Source organism: Garra rufa, chromosome 4, assembly GCF_049309525.1.
Source record: "Garra rufa chromosome 4, GarRuf1.0, whole genome shotgun sequence".
NCBI classification, from domain to species: domain Eukaryota; kingdom Metazoa; phylum Chordata; class Actinopteri; order Cypriniformes; family Cyprinidae; genus Garra; species Garra rufa.
The window spans coordinates 23,245,096-23,264,332 of NC_133364.1; the positions used below are offsets into that span (position 1 = coordinate 23,245,096).

The 19,237-nt window shown below is 35.6% G+C and overlaps 1 protein-coding gene across 2 annotated transcripts in view; it reads right to left on the reverse strand.

Annotated features, from left to right (window-relative positions):
* Positions 1-939: 939 nt before the first annotated feature.
* lin7a (lin-7 homolog A (C. elegans)) overlaps positions 940-19,237 on the reverse strand; it is an 83,611-nt gene continuing 65,313 nt past the window's right edge. Inside the window, exons 4-6 of one of the 2 annotated variants that reach the window (XM_073838867.1) lie at positions 9,832-10,041; positions 6,649-6,860; positions 940-2,874 (exon numbers count right to left, since the gene is read on the reverse strand). In XM_073838867.1, coding sequence (XP_073694968.1) covers positions 2,850-2,874; positions 6,649-6,860; positions 9,832-10,041 — 447 coding nt within the window. In that variant the 3' untranslated portion in view covers positions 940-2,849. Of the gene's footprint in view, positions 2,875-6,644; positions 6,861-9,831; positions 10,042-19,237 lie in introns of both variants that reach the window. The other variant, XM_073838869.1, reaches the window with a different exon arrangement.

The following is a 19,237-nucleotide window of genomic DNA, read 5'->3' on the forward strand; positions in this document are numbered from 1 at the left end:
ATTACTGGATCCGGTGGTCTGATGAGACTATAAGGAAAACTTGTTTGACTCAGATGGTGTCTAGCATGTGTGGCGATGCCCTGGTGAGAAGTACCAAGAAAATTGTGTCTTGCCTAGAGTCAAGCATGGTGGTGGTAGCATCATGGTCTGGGGCTGCGTGAGTGCTGCTGGTGCTGGAGAGCTGCAGTTCATTGAGAGAAACATGGATTCCATTATGTACTGTACATTCTGAAGATGAACGCAGGGATACTGTATATGTCTTCGGCGCCATGCATTGAAGGCACTCAAAAAGTTTGATGCCAGCGCCACCTTGAGGTCATAAATTATAATGACGTTTGAAAAAAATGCTAATAGCTTTTGAAGATTTTTGTCTATTGTCATAAGAGTGGCTTTTATTCCTTTGGATCAATACCAATTATGCCATACTTTTCCAAACTTCCCCATTTTGATTTTCTTCCTCTTAAACTAAACTTGACCCAGATCATCTTTGGTCCATGGTGACAAAACGTTATAAAAAGCTTTTTGATGAATTAAACTGTTTTCGAATAATTCACCTCACAGCATTATAATTTGATAATGGTGCCATCTGTATTGGTCAAAAGTGATAAACCTGTAAATCATAGTACTGCTGAATATATTTATGATTTTTCAGCTATTTAGATTATAATCATCCTAAAATGGCTTTAATTATGCATTATTGCAGGTGGTCTGATGCTCCATGCCATGCTTTGATCCTCATCTGTTGTGCTTGGCTCCCTAATTGCTGCTTGCAGCTACATTTTACAAGTATTTTTGCTGGCAGAGCAATTGTTTATTGAATTGTGCTGATTAATTATTGCAATATGCGGTTGCTAAAGTGTTTTAAGTACTTTCCTATGTGTTTGCTAGGGTGTTCTGAATAGTTCTTGGTAGTTCAGATCAAAAACAAAGACTCAACGCTTTGCACACACGCACATATATTTATTTATACAAATATAATATGTATAACAATTGCATATCACTTGGTATTTTTTTCGCTGTATAATAATATCAGCTTGTCCAGCCTCAAAAATGCAAGTCATTAATAAGAAAATCTGTAAGTAAACATATAAAAGGGAAGAGAATCCATTGAAATGAATTGATTGACAATCAAGGAATAAATCACCTTCACAGCTTGGAGTGATTTTGTCTATTAGGATGACACGCTTACATGTTACCCACAGTCTGAGATTACTCAAAAACCAACCAACAAAGGAACTAATTTAAGTATCTACCAAAGTCCTACGTCAGGAAAACCATCAAATCAAATTACAATAACACAGATACAATATTACCTTTGATTACTGGTGGTCTTCAACTACTTGCTGATTTACAGTTTTGCTTCTATAAGACTTTAACTAACAGTACGACTACAGCACTGCAATGGATAGACAGTTTGTCAGCTTTTGACAGTTTGTGTTGAGGCAATGAAGCTGTGAAATTAAAATGCAATTAATAAATAAAACCAAAATGCGGTGGCTTAATGCTTGCTTTTGAAATTGATTGTCAAAACAGGACAATGTTCCAATGCTTCTAAATGAGGTGGTTTGTTATGTGAAATATAACAGTACAGAACAACACGATTAATAATCTTTTAAACCTCTGAGAAAATAAACTTGAAAATAGAACTTTAAAATAACAAAATACTATGTAATGATTTACCTTCATTTGTAGATATCACGTATCTGTGTTTGACATTCCGTTTGTCCTCATAGTAAATAATTGAATAATATCAACTATAAATGTCTGAAATTAAATATAATATTTCTGAATTAGAATTAATTTCAATAGTGACATCACAACCATAAAACCGCATCAAAACTGTACATGAATGCATGACCTGTTAAAGGTATAATTTCTGCGCCACAAAACAAATTGCGAAAATCTTTTTTGAAACATTTCTGCTATTGGTTTCCAATTCTAAAGTCCCGGCCCAAACTCATGCTACTGGATAGATGCACAAACAAACTGTGCAATGTTTTGATATATCAATGTAGTGTTTACACTTTTTAGTTATACTTGAATTTATATATTAAGGTGAAATCTGAGAAAGTATTTGCAAAAATGACACACATTATCCTAAATATGTCCGCCATACAATATGCCAAATGTACAAGATAATCTCTGTCAATGGCACTGTGATAAACTGATCTCATAAGAACATTCTGTGCAAATGATGTTTATGGTTTAGTCTGACTTATGTCACATGGTGCATAAGATACAGTTTTGTAGTAACTTTACCCTCGCAAGATTAATTTCCACGCCTAAAATGGACTTTGACAGTAGAATATGACAAAACAAGTGTTATTGCTAAATCTACTTTCTTTACAAAATATCCCTTGCTACAATATGGTATAAAATACCTCAGTGTTATCCAATCAAGGATGACTGACATAAAAAGCGCTTTCTATTCACAGAGACACCAGCACCAAAAGAACCCTTTGAAAAATTACTGTACAGCGCTGCGGCAACAAAAATTAAACGATAGTAAAAACAAATCATTGAATGCTTTGAGAAAACACATTATCACAAAACTACAAGAGGGACTTTTCAGAGGGTCACAACTTGCGATTGGTTTCAGACAACTGAAATAATGAACAAGTAAGTGAAAAAACATGGACTCAGTGCTAGCCTTCGTCTTATGCCATCATGTACATTTTTCCGAGCACCAATTGGAACACAGATCATGAAGTTTTCAACCTTTTTGAGTTGTAGGTAGTTGACTGAAAGAGGATAGTCTTCACTGGAGAACAGTAAGGGTCCTCTTCTGAGATCTCTTGGACCTCCTTACATCACGACTGTGAGAGTATGTCAGTCTCACCCAGTGTCCTCTACTTTTTTTTCTTTTGAAACAGCCTGTGAAAAACCAAAAGCACAAAAGCTGAGAGACAAGTTGAAAGAGACAGTCAAAATGTTTGTTGGTATTTTTGGCTGTTTATAACACGTAATGTAACAGGCTGGGCTTGATACTTTGGTTCCATGTGACCACTATTGCCCAATCTCATTTGAATCAAGTCCAGGCCAAGAACTGAGTACACTCTTCAAAATAAAGGTGCTTTAAAAGGTTCTTCACATTGATGCCACAGAAGGACCATTTGTGGTTCCACAAAGAACCATTCATTCAAAGGTTCTTTAAAGAACCATCTCTTTCTTACCTTTTTATAATCTGAAGAACCTTCTTTCCCCACAAAGAACCTATTGTGAAACAGAAAGGTTCTTCAGATGTTAAAGGTTCTTTATGGAACCATTTAAACAAAAAAGGTTCTTCTATGGCGTCGTGAAGCACTTTTATTTTTAAGAGTGTAGAAGAATCAAGGCCAAATGCTAGAGTAGGGCTGGATTTTGACAAATTTTATTTGATTCTAATTTCAATTTCAAGCTTGAAATTTGATTTCCGATTCAATTTAATTCAATATCGATTGTTTTTATATATCAGGTACAGTACATGCCAAATTTACTCAATGAAAAAAAATCTCTCAACTCATCCTATAAAATATACATGAGAGTCAGTTGGTACTAGATTTTTATAATATTGAAGGTTAAAATTAACTGATTTGTATACAAATCAACTCAGTGGCGTTTTTATAATAACAAAGTTGCAATTACATAATTATATTTCTACTCCAATTCGGTTTTGGAAATATAAACATTTAAATGGTGGCTGTCATAAAATCTTAATTTATTCAAATATGAAATTAAACATTGAAAAACAGTAAAACATTATAATGAATATGTTACATGGTGCATATATTTAGCAAAATGCTCCTCTCTAGAGTTTATTTTTCTACCTGACTAACAAGTTGACGGTCACAAAATATGTTTTTCCTGAGGTAAACGTGACATATTGTTTACAAGCTGTTATGCTGACGTCTTTCCGCAGTTGAACCGCTGATTGAGCAATTTCGCTGAGGGATGCGGATTTCGATAAGTTGTAGTCTTTCTTTTAACATGCCTTTGGATGTTCATTCATGTTTATTTCATGGTTAAAGTGTATGAGACTATCAGTTTACATGCGTTTCACTCCACAGCGATCCGTCACTCCATATTAAACAGCGCCAAAACAGTATTTTTTATTTGAATACTGAAATAAAATGGACAGAATTTGAAATCGGAGACTTTGTTTTATATCAAAAGTAATAGTGCACAAATCTTATTGCGGTTTATTAGAGGGGAGGTGCTGCAAAGATACATTCATTAACTGAAAACAGGCTACATTAATTGATTTTTGGCATTTAGGAACTGGTATAATTTCGTAAAAATGTCAAATCAATATTTTGACCCAGTTCTACTACAGTCTTTGACAAAACCATGACCATGAAAGTCTAGTCTTGAACTTGGGTTTAAGACTTGAGTGCTACAACACAAAGAAATTCCAAAGTTGAGCTTTATAAGATGCTTCATTTTTGTGCAAAAGGCGGCGTCTCATCTTCTGCAGACAAGGCATTTCCAGAATGCATTATGACAAACCTTGAAGTCTTGAATATATTGTACATTTTCTGCTGATAAAGTTCCATATTTATTCGCTGGCAGGTTATATAAAGAAGATCACCTACTTTTTGGCACATTTCATTTTATTTTTGCCATGTGCTTTGTATTTGCTTCACAGAGATCTTTTCACATTTCAGCCTTCTGTTTTAAGAAAGGAAAAAACACATTTTGGATGGTTCTTAATGGATAGTTTTAGAGTAGTGTCTACACTAGTTTCTCATCCTTCGTAACTCCAAGATCCCCCATTGTTAAAGTCAATACATGCAGACCTTTGAAACCCCCAACAAGCTAAGAAATTTCCTCTTGTTCTTCTGCTGAAATAACAAAAACACTTTTCTTTTAGACACTGAACATATTTATTAAGGGAAACACTTGTCTTTTGTCTAAACTTGTCTGTATTTCACTTAAAAAACAAGCGTTTAATTTGTCAATTTTGCATTAAATTGTCCTTTTGTTGCTGTGAAAGTACTCAAAAGCTCATTTCTTCCCTCATATACAATTGAACTTGAACTGATCTTATTTGTTTTTCAGATGTCTGTGTGGATGGTGTGGTTTAGTGTTGGCAGAGTGCTCTTTGGTCACTGTGGCTTTGCTGTTTAGTCGGCATGCCAGTCTTGATAGGGGATGATCTGGGCTCAGCTCTCTCCCCATGATCCTCTTGCCCAGACATAATGTCCCAAAAATACTCAGCGGCTCACAAGCACATATGATTTTACAGCCAAGGATTTAGCCACAAGCAAGAGATACATAAGGAATTCCAGTTGGCCTTTGGTGATAAGTGTACAGAGGCCAGCGCCTCTGTTAGAAGTGCGTCCACATGGACATGCTTTCGTGTCGGCGCTGCTTATAGCTTCATTTTAGGCTTGGCTTGTTTCGATTGTGAGGTTAACTCTCTGCCAACTTTACTGGTGCTCTGAGCTAAGTGTGGTGTGTGGAGGCAATGAGGCGAGAGATGGGCCGAGTATCATTAATACAGGGAGATGTGCTTTGGTCTGTCTGGAAGAGACTCTAACTAATAGAATTCTCTCAGATTGTATTGCATTTGCAAAGACGAAAGAAGTCTTGAGGAAATGAGAGGGCTGTTATGTCAGAATAGTGATAATGGAAGGGATAAAGGATGACATACTTTCTCTTTTTTATATAGAAGTGGAGGCACTGTTTTAGAAGCTAATATGGGACTTAACAATGTGACAATGACATATCAATTAGCACCAAATTGAAAAAAGGTCAGTACAAGACTATAAGAAGCCTGCATTGTGATACTCTTGTGAACGTGGAAACATGGAAGAAATTGTTAAATAGTGTTAAATAGTATATATATATATTTTTTTTTTCTTTCTTTTTTTTTTAACCACAAAAGCTTGTCTTGCACTATGTCCTCCAAAATCATAGTTTTGTCTTTTTTTGTTAAGGGCGTTTGTCTTTCTTTGCACGTTCGCTTCGTAAACACTGGGTCGGTACCACCTTTCCAACGTGACTAAGTTGAGCTAGTGCAAGATGAGCATTTGTGGTCAAAAGGTATACATTTTTTTCAGAAAATGGTTGATCATTTCGCTAGACAAGACCCTTATTCCTTAGCTGAGATTGTGTAGAGCCCTTTGAAGCTGCATTGAAACTGCAATTTGGACCTTAAACCCACTGGCCACCAATGAAGTCCACTATATGGAGAAAAATCCTGGTATGCTTTCTTAAAAAAAAAAAAAAAATTATTCTGGAAGTGAAGTAATCCTTTAACGTAAAGCATTACCAAACCAAATGGCTCCATCAGTGAAATTTGCAGACTAAATAGGCCCCCTTAGGTGTAGTAATAAAATAATGATTGATTTCCCATCCAAATAGCTTTTAATTTTCCCTTGAAAGTCCCTAAAGTGTGATCCTTCAATGTCTGGACGGCTGCCTGATAAGCAAATCCTTCTTATTGAGCTCAACCTGTGATGTCATAAGCACAGCTCGCCAACTGCTTCAATTGGTTCATTATTTCACATAATGACATAACAGCTGAGTTTCAGACACAATAGCGGTCTGTTTTCAATACAACGTTTCACTGGTGACAGGCAGCATGTAGTACCGGATCTCCCACAGGCCTCAAGGGGTGTCGGGGCAGGTCCTGTTACCCTTAAAGCAATGAAAAGCCTCACCTACGACATGTGGTTCTGCTGGGTGGCCAGGTTTTGCTGCTGCTGTTGCTGCATGAGAAGCTGCTGCTGCTGGCGTCTGCGGGCGGTGCGGAGCTTCTCGAACCTCGCCTCCATCTCCTCCAAGACTTTAGGGGTGTAACGCACCACCAGTTTGACACTGTCCTTAGCTGCTTTCAGTAACTCCACAGCCTTTTCGTGGTGTTCACCTTCAACGCTCTAGAAAAAAAAAAAATCAGTTGTTGGTTTTCAAAAAAAAAATGCAAACGTGGTGATGACTGCTGCAACCTTATTATATCCAAACTCATAGCTTTGTCATCTCACTACTGCACTAGAAAATGCTCCACGGTGATGAGCATTCAATTACATTTTGGCACAAAAGAGCCATTAATTTCCTATTAGCTCAGAAACCGTAACATGTTTGCTTTAATGAGAAATTGCTTCTCAATGCTGTCACAAAACGCTTTCCAATTACAGTCTTTGACGCAAATGAAATCAAATGGATCCTTTCTGCAGTCCTCTGTCATCTTTGAGTGAGAATACAGTGGACATTAGTTTCCAGAAACTTGAATGACTCCTTCATGTAATAGAATTGTAACAAACTTGAATGATGGCAGAGAAGAAAAAAGAAACTGGCTTCACAAGGCTTGCAGTGCAGCAGTGACTCAGAGCGCTTTGTGAGAGTAGACAGCTTTTTTACTGAAAGATTCATTCGGATTCAGTCAGAGATTCATTCACGTCTAGCTCCAGTCTGACACATTTTAAACATTTACAGTGAATTATGAAAAGATAAAGTCTTTTGACATCTGTCTTTTTCAGTTTTAGATAGACTCCTCCAACAAGCTTTCTGTCTTATTTGTCCATTTTTATTACTCTAAAATATCTTTTAGCCTAAGTAAAATGAAAGATTAGAAGACTTCAGTCTCTAATGGGTCTGAGCTGCAGAAATTGATTTATTAGCGCATTACGCCATGAGGCAATCAGCCTTGTAGACTATTGGAAATGTTTGTTCATTGAGATCAATGTTAAAATTCTTCTGCCGTAATAATCTCACTTCAGCCCAAACTGATCTGTATCGATTAAAAACCCAGTGGGCCCTCTAGCATGAAGGCATCTAATGTATTTTATGCAGGTTTGGAACAGAATGTTCTATTTTGGGTGAACTATCCCTTTGAGTTTTCCCACACCTGTCAACCTGTCAACAGTCATGTAAAAAAAAAAAAAAAAAAAAAAACGATGTTCACTGATGAAGATCCTTCCTTTGTGCATGATAAGTGAGCTATGTGCTGACAGGTGATTTCTTTTATGTCCCAATCATGTATGTCTAAATATATTGGATAAGTGAACATAGAAATTAATTTTAAATCATTTTACTGCTTTAGTTTAAGGCGATGCTGCAATTTTTACCATTTCCCCAGTTACAAATTTGAAAAAAAATTGGCAACCTATTAAGAAATGAATGCTTGTATAGATTTTTTCCCATGCACTTAATACCACTTTCCATTAATAACTTCTATAATATAAATTTAACTAACAAAAGCCTGTTTCTTAAATAAATAGTTCACCCAAAAATTAAAATTGTCATTATTTATTAACCTGTAAAACTTTCTTTCTTCTGCTGAGCACAAAAGAAGATATTCTAAAGAAGGTTGTTTTTTTCCATACTATGGAAGATAATGGGGACTATCAACTGTGTAATAACAGTTCATGTTCAGCAGAAGAAAGAAATTTATACAGATTCATGGATCAAACTGAAGATGAGTCATTTTGGGTGAACTATTCCTTTAATGATACCGTCCTCTAAGAAGTGATTATGTTTAATAAGCACATGTATCAGTGAGTTTTAAAGGAGAGGTTCACTTACACAATGAAAATTTCCTGATAATTTACTTACTCCATGTCGTTCAAGATGTTCATGTCATTCTTTCTTCAGTCGAAAAGAAATCAAGCTTTTTGAGGAAAACATTCAGGAATTTTCTCCATATAGTGGACTTCAATGGGGATCAATGGGTTGAAGGTCCAAACTGCAGTTTCAAGGCAACTTCAAAAGGCTTTGCAGGATCACAGCTAAGGAATAAGGGTCTTATCTTGCGAAAGAATCTCTCATTTTCTAAGAAAATTAAACATGTATATACTTTTTAGCCACAAAGCTTGCACTAGCTCTGTGATGCACTACACTCACATAAAGGTGCTTTAAAAGGTTCTTCACAGCGATGCCATAGAAGAACCATTTTTGGTTCCACAAAGAACCATTCAGTCAAAGGTTCTTTAAAGAACCATCTCTTTCTTACCTTTTTATAATCTGAAGAACCTTCTTTCACCACAAAGAACCTTTTGGACCATTTAGACAAAAAAGGTTCTTCTATGGCATCGTGAAACACCTTTATTTTTAAGAGTGTACTTCACGCATTATGTAGTCATGTTGGAAAAGTCTCGCATGGTTAGCTCTTTGTCTGTGTTGTTTGGTTAAAAAAAGGTAGGATAGAGCAAAAAAAAACCTCAATCTTATTTTCTCTTCCAACTTCAAAATTGTCTGACATTGTTACTTTACTTTTTTTTGTAAAGGTTTTTTGACTTTGCATGTTTGCTTTGTAAACACTGGGTCTGTGACTACGCGAGGTCGAAATAGTCCCAGATGAGCCTTTGTGGTTAAAAAGTATATAAATTTGTATTTTTCTTAGAAAATAGCCAATGTGTTTACTAGATTAGACCCTTATTCCTCGGCTGGGATTGTGTAGAGCCCTTTGAAGCTGCATTTAAACTGCAATTTGGATCTTCAACCCATTGATCCCCATTGCAAAATCCTCAAATGTTTTCCTCAAAAACCTTAATTTCTTTTCGACTGAAAAAAGAAAGACATGAACATCCTGGTTCACAAAGCAGTGAGTAAATTATCAGGAACTTCTCCTTTAAAAATGCGTTGATAAATTGTAATGTAGTTTTAAAAATAGCTAATTTCAGTTAATTTTAAGTAAATGCCTTCATGTGTTTTGCTTTATTTCCATCCTGTTAGGTTCCATCTAATTATGCATCCTATTAATTTTCTTGCTATTTTAAGTTTTAATTAGTAAAGTGTAACTGCTGAAGCTTGAACTCTTATACACCTTTTTATAGAAATCCTTCCTTAAATTACAAACAAGAATATTTCTTTACAGAGTTACAGAATAGAGAAAGTCCTGCACCAACTCACCACTCCATTGACAGACAGGAGTTGGTCGCCTCTTTTAAGACCACCATGCCTCTCAGCCACGCCCCCAGGGATGATGCGAGAGATGTAGATTGGTGAGTTCTGCTCTTTTCCACCCATCACATTGAAGCCAAGCCCCTCATCTGTCTTGGGCAGCTCCACCACCCGCGGGTGAGAATGACCCTCGCTGGCTGCAAATGCTGCCACTGTGGCCTGGTAGGAACCAAAGAGTTCAAAATGTCAGTGAATGTGAAGCATGACAGAGAGATTTTGATAAATCAGTGTATCATCAAGGCTGAATAACAAGATAATATTTTGAGATGATCGGATTTGTAATATCTACAAACAACTTGGGGATGAATTTAATTGTTTTATTCAAGCCATCACTTTATAAGATATATGTTTTTTCTTTGCATTTAAATATTGATCAACTTCAGAAGACTTAGATTAAGTGGCTCGATTCATATGGATTGCTTTTACAATGTCTTTATAAACTTTTGGGGGCTTGAAGATGTTGCAAATGACTTGAAATGGACAGAGATGATTAGAGAATATTCATCATATCTTCAAAAATATCTTCATTTTTGTTCCTAAGATAAATGAAAGTCTTATGGGGTAAATGATGACAGAATTTTCATTTTTGAGCAACTGTGCATTATACCTACAGTATATGTAGTCTTTACATTATATTGACCTGTATATACGAACCCTCTTTAGATATCAGTTTGAGTGTTTAAAAAACCATAACAGTTGACTAAGAACAAAGGATCTTCTTTGCATTCAAGACAGCGGTTTTTATTAGCTGATGGCATGAAACCCTTTTCTCTTGAAACACATTAAGGTGGATTGATATTCAAGAACCGTCAGCCTCAATATACACTTTCAATGCTATATTCTTAAAGGGATAGTTCACCCAAAAATGAAAATTCTGTCATTAATTACTGACCGTCATGTCGTTCCAAACCCGTAAGACCTCCTTTATCTTCAGAACAAAAAAATGAAGATATTTTTGATGAAATCTGAGAGCTTTCTGACCCTTGAAAACAAAAATAACAACTTTATTCAACAATTCTTCTCTTCCAAAGCATGTGTGTTGTGCTGCTGGAATAAAAGAGAGTTGTTGAATAAAGTTATTTTTGTTTTCTTTGCACACAAAAAGGATTCATAAACTTATGGTTGAACCACTTTTTGACAATTTTAACAATGTTCTTACAAACTTTCTGGGGTCTTTGTAGTTGCATTTGTGTCTGTGCAGGGTCAGAAAGCTCAAGGATTTAATCAAATATACCTTAATTTGTGTTCTGAAGATGAACGAAGGTCTTATGGGTTTGGAACGACATGAGGGTGAGTAATTAATGACAGGCTTTTCATTTCATCTATTCAAAGCCAAATTAAACAGCTCCACTTGAGGCTTTACCTTTAGATGAACTCATTTGTGAAAGTAGATATATTAACAAAAGGAAGGTGTTAAGATATCCACATACATTTGGTCACCTAGTGCATCAAGTTTTTCCACAGCCTGTGAGAATACGTCAGCATGTTGTTTGGACTGTAAATTCGGCAGAAAGAGAAACTGCATCCAATGCCTGCAACGCTGCCTGCATTGTCGTCTGAATTCCTCAGACTTCAGAGCTTGTTAGCCAAGCACAACCACCAGGAGACGGAGAATGTGAAGGAAGACAAAAGCACTTCCCGCTGATCCACACTGTAGCTACAGGTGCAGCACTGTGGGGCCCCACTCATTATTAAGGCATTCACACACCCAGGAAACAGTGAGAAAAAAACACCAAGGATTTTTGGAGACTTTGCAAGGTGCCAGATTCCCAAATGGCAAACCATGCAGTTTTCTGATCTCTGAAACTGAAAGAACAGCACCTTCCCTGTCTGAGTGTTTCGTGTCGCACTGAAAGAAATGCTGTTTGAAAGTGTTCTGCATGCAAGACACCCTCTTCCCAGTTCCTCGACGTTCACAGCTACATCCTCTCTGAGGAAAAAGGAAGTTGATATATAGCAAACATTTTTGAAGCCTGGACTTTTACTTACATTTGCTTTGTTGAATTGTAAATCGGCAGGTTGTTGATGATGAAAAGACTTAAAAGATGACACGCTTATTAAAGGAGAAAATGACTTTCAGAACAAAAATTTACAGATAATTTACTCACCTACTTGTCTTTGTCTCGTCAGTCATAAAAAAAATTTTTTTTAGGAAAAATTTCAGGATTTATCTCCATATAGTGGACATCTATGGTGCCCCCGATTTTGAACTTCCAAAATGCAGTTTAAATGCAGCTTTAAATGGCTCTAAACGATCCCAGCCATAGAAGAAGGGTCTTATCTAGAGCAATGATCGGTTATTTTCTAAAAAACAAAATACAATTTCTATACTTTTTAACCTCAAATGCTCATCTTGTCTAGCTCTGCGTGAACTCTGTGTATTCCGGTTCATGGCAGTGAGGGTATGTCGAAAAATTTTCTTCTCAAACTTCAAAATAATCCTACATCGTTGTTTTACCTTTTTTTGTAAAGGACTTTTGATCTTCTTTGCATGTTCACTTTGGAAACATGGGGTTTGTACTTCTGCCGTGATGTAGGATGATTTTGAAGTTGGAGGAGAAAATGAGATATACCCTAACAGTTTTGAACTGGAATACACAGAGTTCACGCATAGCTAGATAAGATGAGCATTTGAGGTTAAAAAGTATAAAAATTGTCAATTTTTTTTAGATAATAACTGATTTTGCCCTTCCTCCTTGGATAGGATCATTTAGAGCTCTTTGAAGCTGCATTTAAACTGCATTTTGGAAGTTCAAACTCGGGGCACCATAGAAGTCCATTATATGGAGAGAAATCCTGAAATGTTTTCCTCCAGAAACATAATTTCTTTACGACTGAAGAGAGAAAGACATGAAAATCTTGGATGACAAGAGGGTGAGTAAATTATCTGTAAAGTTTTGTTCTAGAAGTGAACTTTTCCTTTAAATTAATAGTTCAACATTTACATTTGGCAAAAGGTTTTGTCCAAAGCAGCTTTTAAGTTCATTGCATTTAAGTTTATACATTTCTTCAGTACACTGCATCTCCTGTGAATAGAAACCATGAACTAGGCGTTGATAGTGCCTTGCTTTACTCTTTGAGTTACTGGAAAGCAGGAAGTCTACAGAAAACTTGTGTCATATCAAAGCTGTCTGGTTTTATTATTTTTCGTAGAAAGAAGTAATTCATCCAGATGTCAAGACTCAAAAACTTGAAAAATATATTAAAAATATATTAAAAAACTATATATATCAGGGGCATTTCCTCTAAGTAGGCATTCGTAGTACAAAAACGCAAATATTACAAATCACAAATTTTTATAAAGAAAATTGTCCAACAGCAACACCAAAGGTACAGCAGGTGTTCATATCTCTCTTGCCTCCCCTGAGCTCATTGAGTTTAAAACCAATAAGCTGTGATTCCTGCCTTTTGTGCTTGTGCGCATTTCTACGTTTGCGAAACAGTCTGAATGAACAATATAATGCCGTTAATGTGAAAAAATTTTTAAAAAGTAAACAACTCACACACTTAGATATAACCACTTTGTTACTTCAAAATAAGACTTAAATTGGCATAAAAACGTGATCTTTGGGAGTTTTTAGTGAGTAATCAGCTTCGTGAAATCTAAAGCTGGCACGGAATTAGACTTAGGATACGGAATCCTTGGGTACGAATCCAGTGACAAACATGACTTGAAAAAAAAAAGCTAAAACAGCATGCTTGCAATTGCATTTTTACGTCACATTTGCTTTTGTTCATACTATCACGTAGGTTTAGGTGTAGTGCAGATGGTACGTTATTTTAAAACATCATGGAGCATTACCTTTAGAGCACCACTTAATAGACATTTCAAGTCAGAACTGCGGTGACGTACAAAATGTACATTTATCTGTTTTGGGGGAAAAAGCAGAACGCAACGAATTGCAGAACGCAATTCATAACGCAATATTTCACAAAACATACATGGTGGTACTTATTTTGCATCTTTCCAAAATAATACCACAGGTATGTTTTCGTCATGAGATCAGGTTGAATATTTACCAAGCTTTGATGACTGATGATGCGAAAAGTTAAAAAAATAGTTAAATATCACCTATTAAAAAGATTAGCTGAACCTAAGTTCACAAATAAAATATATAGTTTTTAAATGTTACATGATTTGGGACTTTATTCAAAAGATCTTGTTTTTTCCACAAAAAAAATAACATATGGGTTGAAACAAGACTAAGTCAAAATGACACAATTGTAATTGTGGTGAACTATCCATTTAAGGCCACCTGAAGGACTTTCAGGACAATATTCTGAGCAATGGCTCATTCAAGCTCATTGTATGCCTTACAAATTGCTACCCAAATTATTACACGGTCTGCACAAAGAATCTCCACTGGTAATGAATATTGGCTTTTAACATTTACATCAGCAATGCACATAGTGTATAGAAAAAAAATGCAAGCCGAAGTAGCCGAATGGAGCTCATTGACAATTGCTGCAGGGGATCCCAAAGGATGACTGGGGCTTTAAGAGCTGTTCTTCATCCTATTTATGTGCCATCGATTGAAAACTGTCCCAACGGCACGCAGATGCAAGCTGCTCAGACATGCTAATTGCCCTTTTGCTAGTGATTTGAGTCCAGTATGCTTTTTGAAACCTGTAGTAACTTTTCAAAGTGACCAAGCCAGTTGCTTTGAGGTCCTATAAGACTTTTGTAATTTACATCCTGCATTAGAACTTTAATTGATATGCTAATTCCGCTCATCTGGCGAGACCTGCTTGCTGAGCATACTAATTACACTAAGTACCGCTGTTTTCTATATAAGTGCCATTACCATGGTATAGTTCTGTATTATTACAACAGCACTCAAATGAGTCACGCTATCGGGTCAAATTATTGCTTTGTTTTCATTATGTTGAAATGGAAAGCCTATATGTCACCGACAATATCTGCACCAGCGTCTCAGAAGTAGCAAGTGGCATTAAAAATGTATTATAACTCTAAATCAATGACAAGGACTTTAATCATAAAACATTCAGAAAGCGTATGCTGTGCATGAATTGCCAACCAATCAAGAGATTAGGCAGAGGAAAGTCATTTTAGATCATGAAACCGGTAATACCAAAATATAAGTCACCTCTAAAACTTGTCCTTCAGTGATGATAGGAATAGGATGAAGGCCTAATTAAATATTAAGGTCATGAATTTGGTTTTCATTTTATTTTTCCCCCGAGGCCTGCCTATAATGTTAGTCAAGGTTGTTTTGCACACAAAAACTCATAATTGACCCCTCACTATAAACTCCACCCTCATTGCTTACTGATGTTGCTAACACAAGCTTTAAAGAATATTCTAAAGGAATGAATGTGAAATTTCCAGCATGCTTTTTTTCTATTAAATTTCTATTACTTCTACTTTAAAAAAAAATAGCTTTAGTCATTCTTTCCACACGTTATGCAGAGCCAGGAACAACGCATTGTTTCTTCACACGTCTTACTCTCATGGTGCCCTCAAGTGCACCTAGAAAACTTGTACCATTTGCATTCATTATTATCATAGTTCACACATGCAAGTTGAAATCATAACACCAAAATAGCTTCAAATGAATGTTTATGATACATAAAGCAGTGAAAGTCAAGTGATTAACTTCACACTTGTTGTCTACAAGCTGCTCAGTACATAACACCTTTAAAATGACTGAAATATGCATGTAGAATTGAAATAACTTGCAAAATCTATAATTACAATTCACTACAGGCTTGCATTCTGCTCACGGATCTCTATACAGCTGAGGTCAAAAGTTTGCATGCACCTCGCAGAATCGGCAAAGTGTTAATTATTTTATCAAAATACGAGGAATCATACAAAATGCATGTTATTTTTATTTAGTACTGACCTGAATAAGATATTTCAAATAAAAGATGTTTACATATAGTTATAATTTATAAAAATGACCCTGTTCAAAAGTTTATACACTTGATTCTTAATACTGGATTGTTACTTGAATGATCCACAGCTGTGTTTGTTTTCCTGTTTAGTGATAGTTGTTCATGAGTGCTAAATAGTTAATCTTCCTTCTGTTCTTCAGAAAAATCCTTCAGGTCCTACAAATTCTTTTTTGTGTATTTTGAACCCTTTCCAACAATGACTGTATGATTTTAAGATCCATCTTTTCACACTGAGGACAACTGAGGGACTCATATGCAACTATTACAGAAGGTTCAAACACTTACTGATGCTTCAGAGGGAACATGATGCATTAAATGCTAGGGTGTGAAAACTTTTTGAATTTGAAGATCAAGGTAAATTCACCTTTCTTTGTCCTCTGGGAAACATGTAAGTATCTTCTGTTCTGCTTCTGCTCTTAATGCATAGTCTTCCCTTCTGGAGCATTAGCGAGCGCTTGAACCTTCTGTAATAGTTGCATATGAGTCCCTCAGTTGTCCTCAGTGTGAAAAGATGGATCTCAAAATCGTACTGTCATTGTTGGAAAGGGTTCAAATACACAAAAATGCAAAAAAAAAAAATTGTGGGACCTGACTGATTTTTCTGAAGGACAAACAAGGGACTCATGAACAACCTTGGCTAAACAAAATGAATATCAGCTGTGGATCATTCAGGTAACAACACAGTATTACGAATCAAGTGTATGAAAACTTTTGAACAGGGTAATTAAAAAAGAACTATTATTTTCTCTTGTGGACTATATATAAATGTCTTTTATGGTAAATATATTATTTAAGTCAGTACTAAATAACAAATAACATGCATTTTGTATGATCCCTCTTATTTTAGTAACATAATTAACATTTTCTAGATTCTACTTTTGAGCTCAACTTTATATAGATTATAGATATGTGATATTATGTTTATTAGAGATCTAGGCAACTCATGTATCATCTAGAAAATGCTGTTTCCCACTTGTAAATATGACTTTGTTTGGTCATTCATGTGTGTAACTCGTATTTATGATTTTTCTGACTGCAGTTGAAGGGCACATTATTCTTAGTCACATAGCAAATGGAATAAAAACATCTCCTCCTGGCATTTATGAATAGTATCTCTACTTCCTCCTTAGTACTTCACCATAACCGGTGGGGCAAAGTCGTTGATCACTACATAGGCATTGTTGATGTGTAAAATTGGCGGTCATGTTCAACAATGTTCTTTTTGGAGTAGGAAAGTCACATCACATTCCTTTGAGAAGATCACAGAAATGTAGTTTTCTTATAATATGACCCCATAAAATGCTATCATTGGCTTATGTAAGACATTTCAACAAATTGAAATGCAAAGAGCGACCTCAATAACTAGAAAAAAGTCTTCTGTTTTCTCTTGGATTTGCATAATTAATAGACTATTACGCTGAACGCAAGCCTAATTGGGATCAAAACACAATTAGAACAACACCCACTAGTGTGGCCTATTAAACCATTTAAAAAAGGTATTGCTCTGCATCCTTTGTAGCATCCAAGCGTGCTTTGTGTTTTGTGTCTCGCTTGGTTCTTTGTGTCTAAAGGTGTAACTGCATGAGTCTGCTGGTCTGTGCACCCATGCGGAGAGAGATGGTGGGTGGAACTCTTTAGACGGCAGTGTGGCCTTTAACTGGCAGGGCTCTCACATTTGGCCGATCGGTGTGTGTCCCTGCATGTGATGTAGGGATGTGCATAAGTACATAGTTTCGTAATCAAGCAGTTGGTGGGTTGCTTGAATGACTAGTCAACTAATAGGTCTTAAAGAGCCCTCTGTAATTAGGGCTAGTTTCAGGATTGTCCATTTAGGGTCTGGATTCTTCTAATCTTTTATTCTAAAAACGGAGAAGGAATGAAACAGGAGTCTCAAGACATGTTTAAAAAGTGAAACTTTTTAAAACTAGAACAGCCTTAGTGAGTATAAGTATGGAAGCCTGTTTCCGCCACTTAATCCACTTAGAATTGTGAGTTTATATCCAGCAACTGTAAGAAAAAATTCTGAATTGTGAGTTAACATCCAGCAATTCTGACTTTATAACTCGCAATTGCGAGTTTATATGTCACAATTTTCAGACAAAAAGAACAAATTGTGAGTTTATATCCCACAACTGCAAGGAAGTCAGAACTGCGAGATACAAACTTGCAATTTTGAGAAAAAAAAGTCAGAATTCTAAGTTTAATATCCCACAATTTTGACTTTATTACTCACACTTGCAAGTTTGTATCTCACAATTCTGAAGAAAAACCCCGTCAGAATTGCAAGTTTATATCCCGCAGTTGCAAGAAAAAAATTCTAAATTGTGAGTTTCTATCCCAAAATTTTGAAAATGTCAGAATTGCGAGTATATGTCCTGCAATTCTGACTTTATAACTCACAATTTTGAGAAAAAAGTCATAATTGTACATTTATATCTCGTAATTCTGACTTCGTAACATGCAATTGCTATTTTATGTCTCACAGTTCTGAGAAAAAAAGAATTGTGAGTTTATGTCACACAGTTGCGAGAAAGTCATAATTGCAAAATACAAACAAGCAATTCTGAGAAAAAAAACTGTCAGAATTGCAAGTTTATGTCCAGCAACTGTGAGAAAGTCAGAATTGCAAGATACAAACTAGCAATTCTGAGACATAAAAACAAAAAAACAGTCAGCATTGCAAGTTTATGTCCCACAATTTGCAAGATACAAAACTACAATTTGGAGTAAAAAAAATTACAATTGCGAGTTTATATTCCGCAATTCTGACTTTATAATACGCAATTGCGAGTTTTTATGTCACAATTCAGAGAAAAAAAATCAGAATTGTGGGTTTATATCCCACAACTTTAAGAAAAAAAGTCAGAATTGCGAACTCTGTGAGAAAAAATTCAGAATTGTGAGAAAAAAAGTTGCAATTACCTTTTTTATTTTTTATTCAGTGGCAGAAATGGGTTTCAATACATAAGATATTACTTTCGAAAATAAAATCGTATGGTAGTGTATATAAAAAAAACTCACATATGCAAATTTATAACTCTTTTCAATATAACTCTTATACAACCCCTGGCAAAAATTATGGTATCACTACACTTAGAAGATGTTCACCCAAATTTTTTTTACTGTATAACAAATAAACCAATCACAGATATGACTCAAAACTATTTTTGTTTAATTATTTAACACACTGGTTATGTGAAACATACCACAAACAAATGAAATTAAAATAGTTGAATTGATGGAAAATTATCTTCATTATCAAGTAGAGGAAAAAATTATGGAATCACTTGTAATTTGTATTTCTGAAACAAATATCTAAACATATCTAAAATGCTAATTAGCCAGCAGTTAAAAGAGTACTTTGGACACTTTTCTCATTCCATCAATAGAAAAGAATGTATGGTGGAAATTGAAAAACTGGTCCTTGACAAGGCTC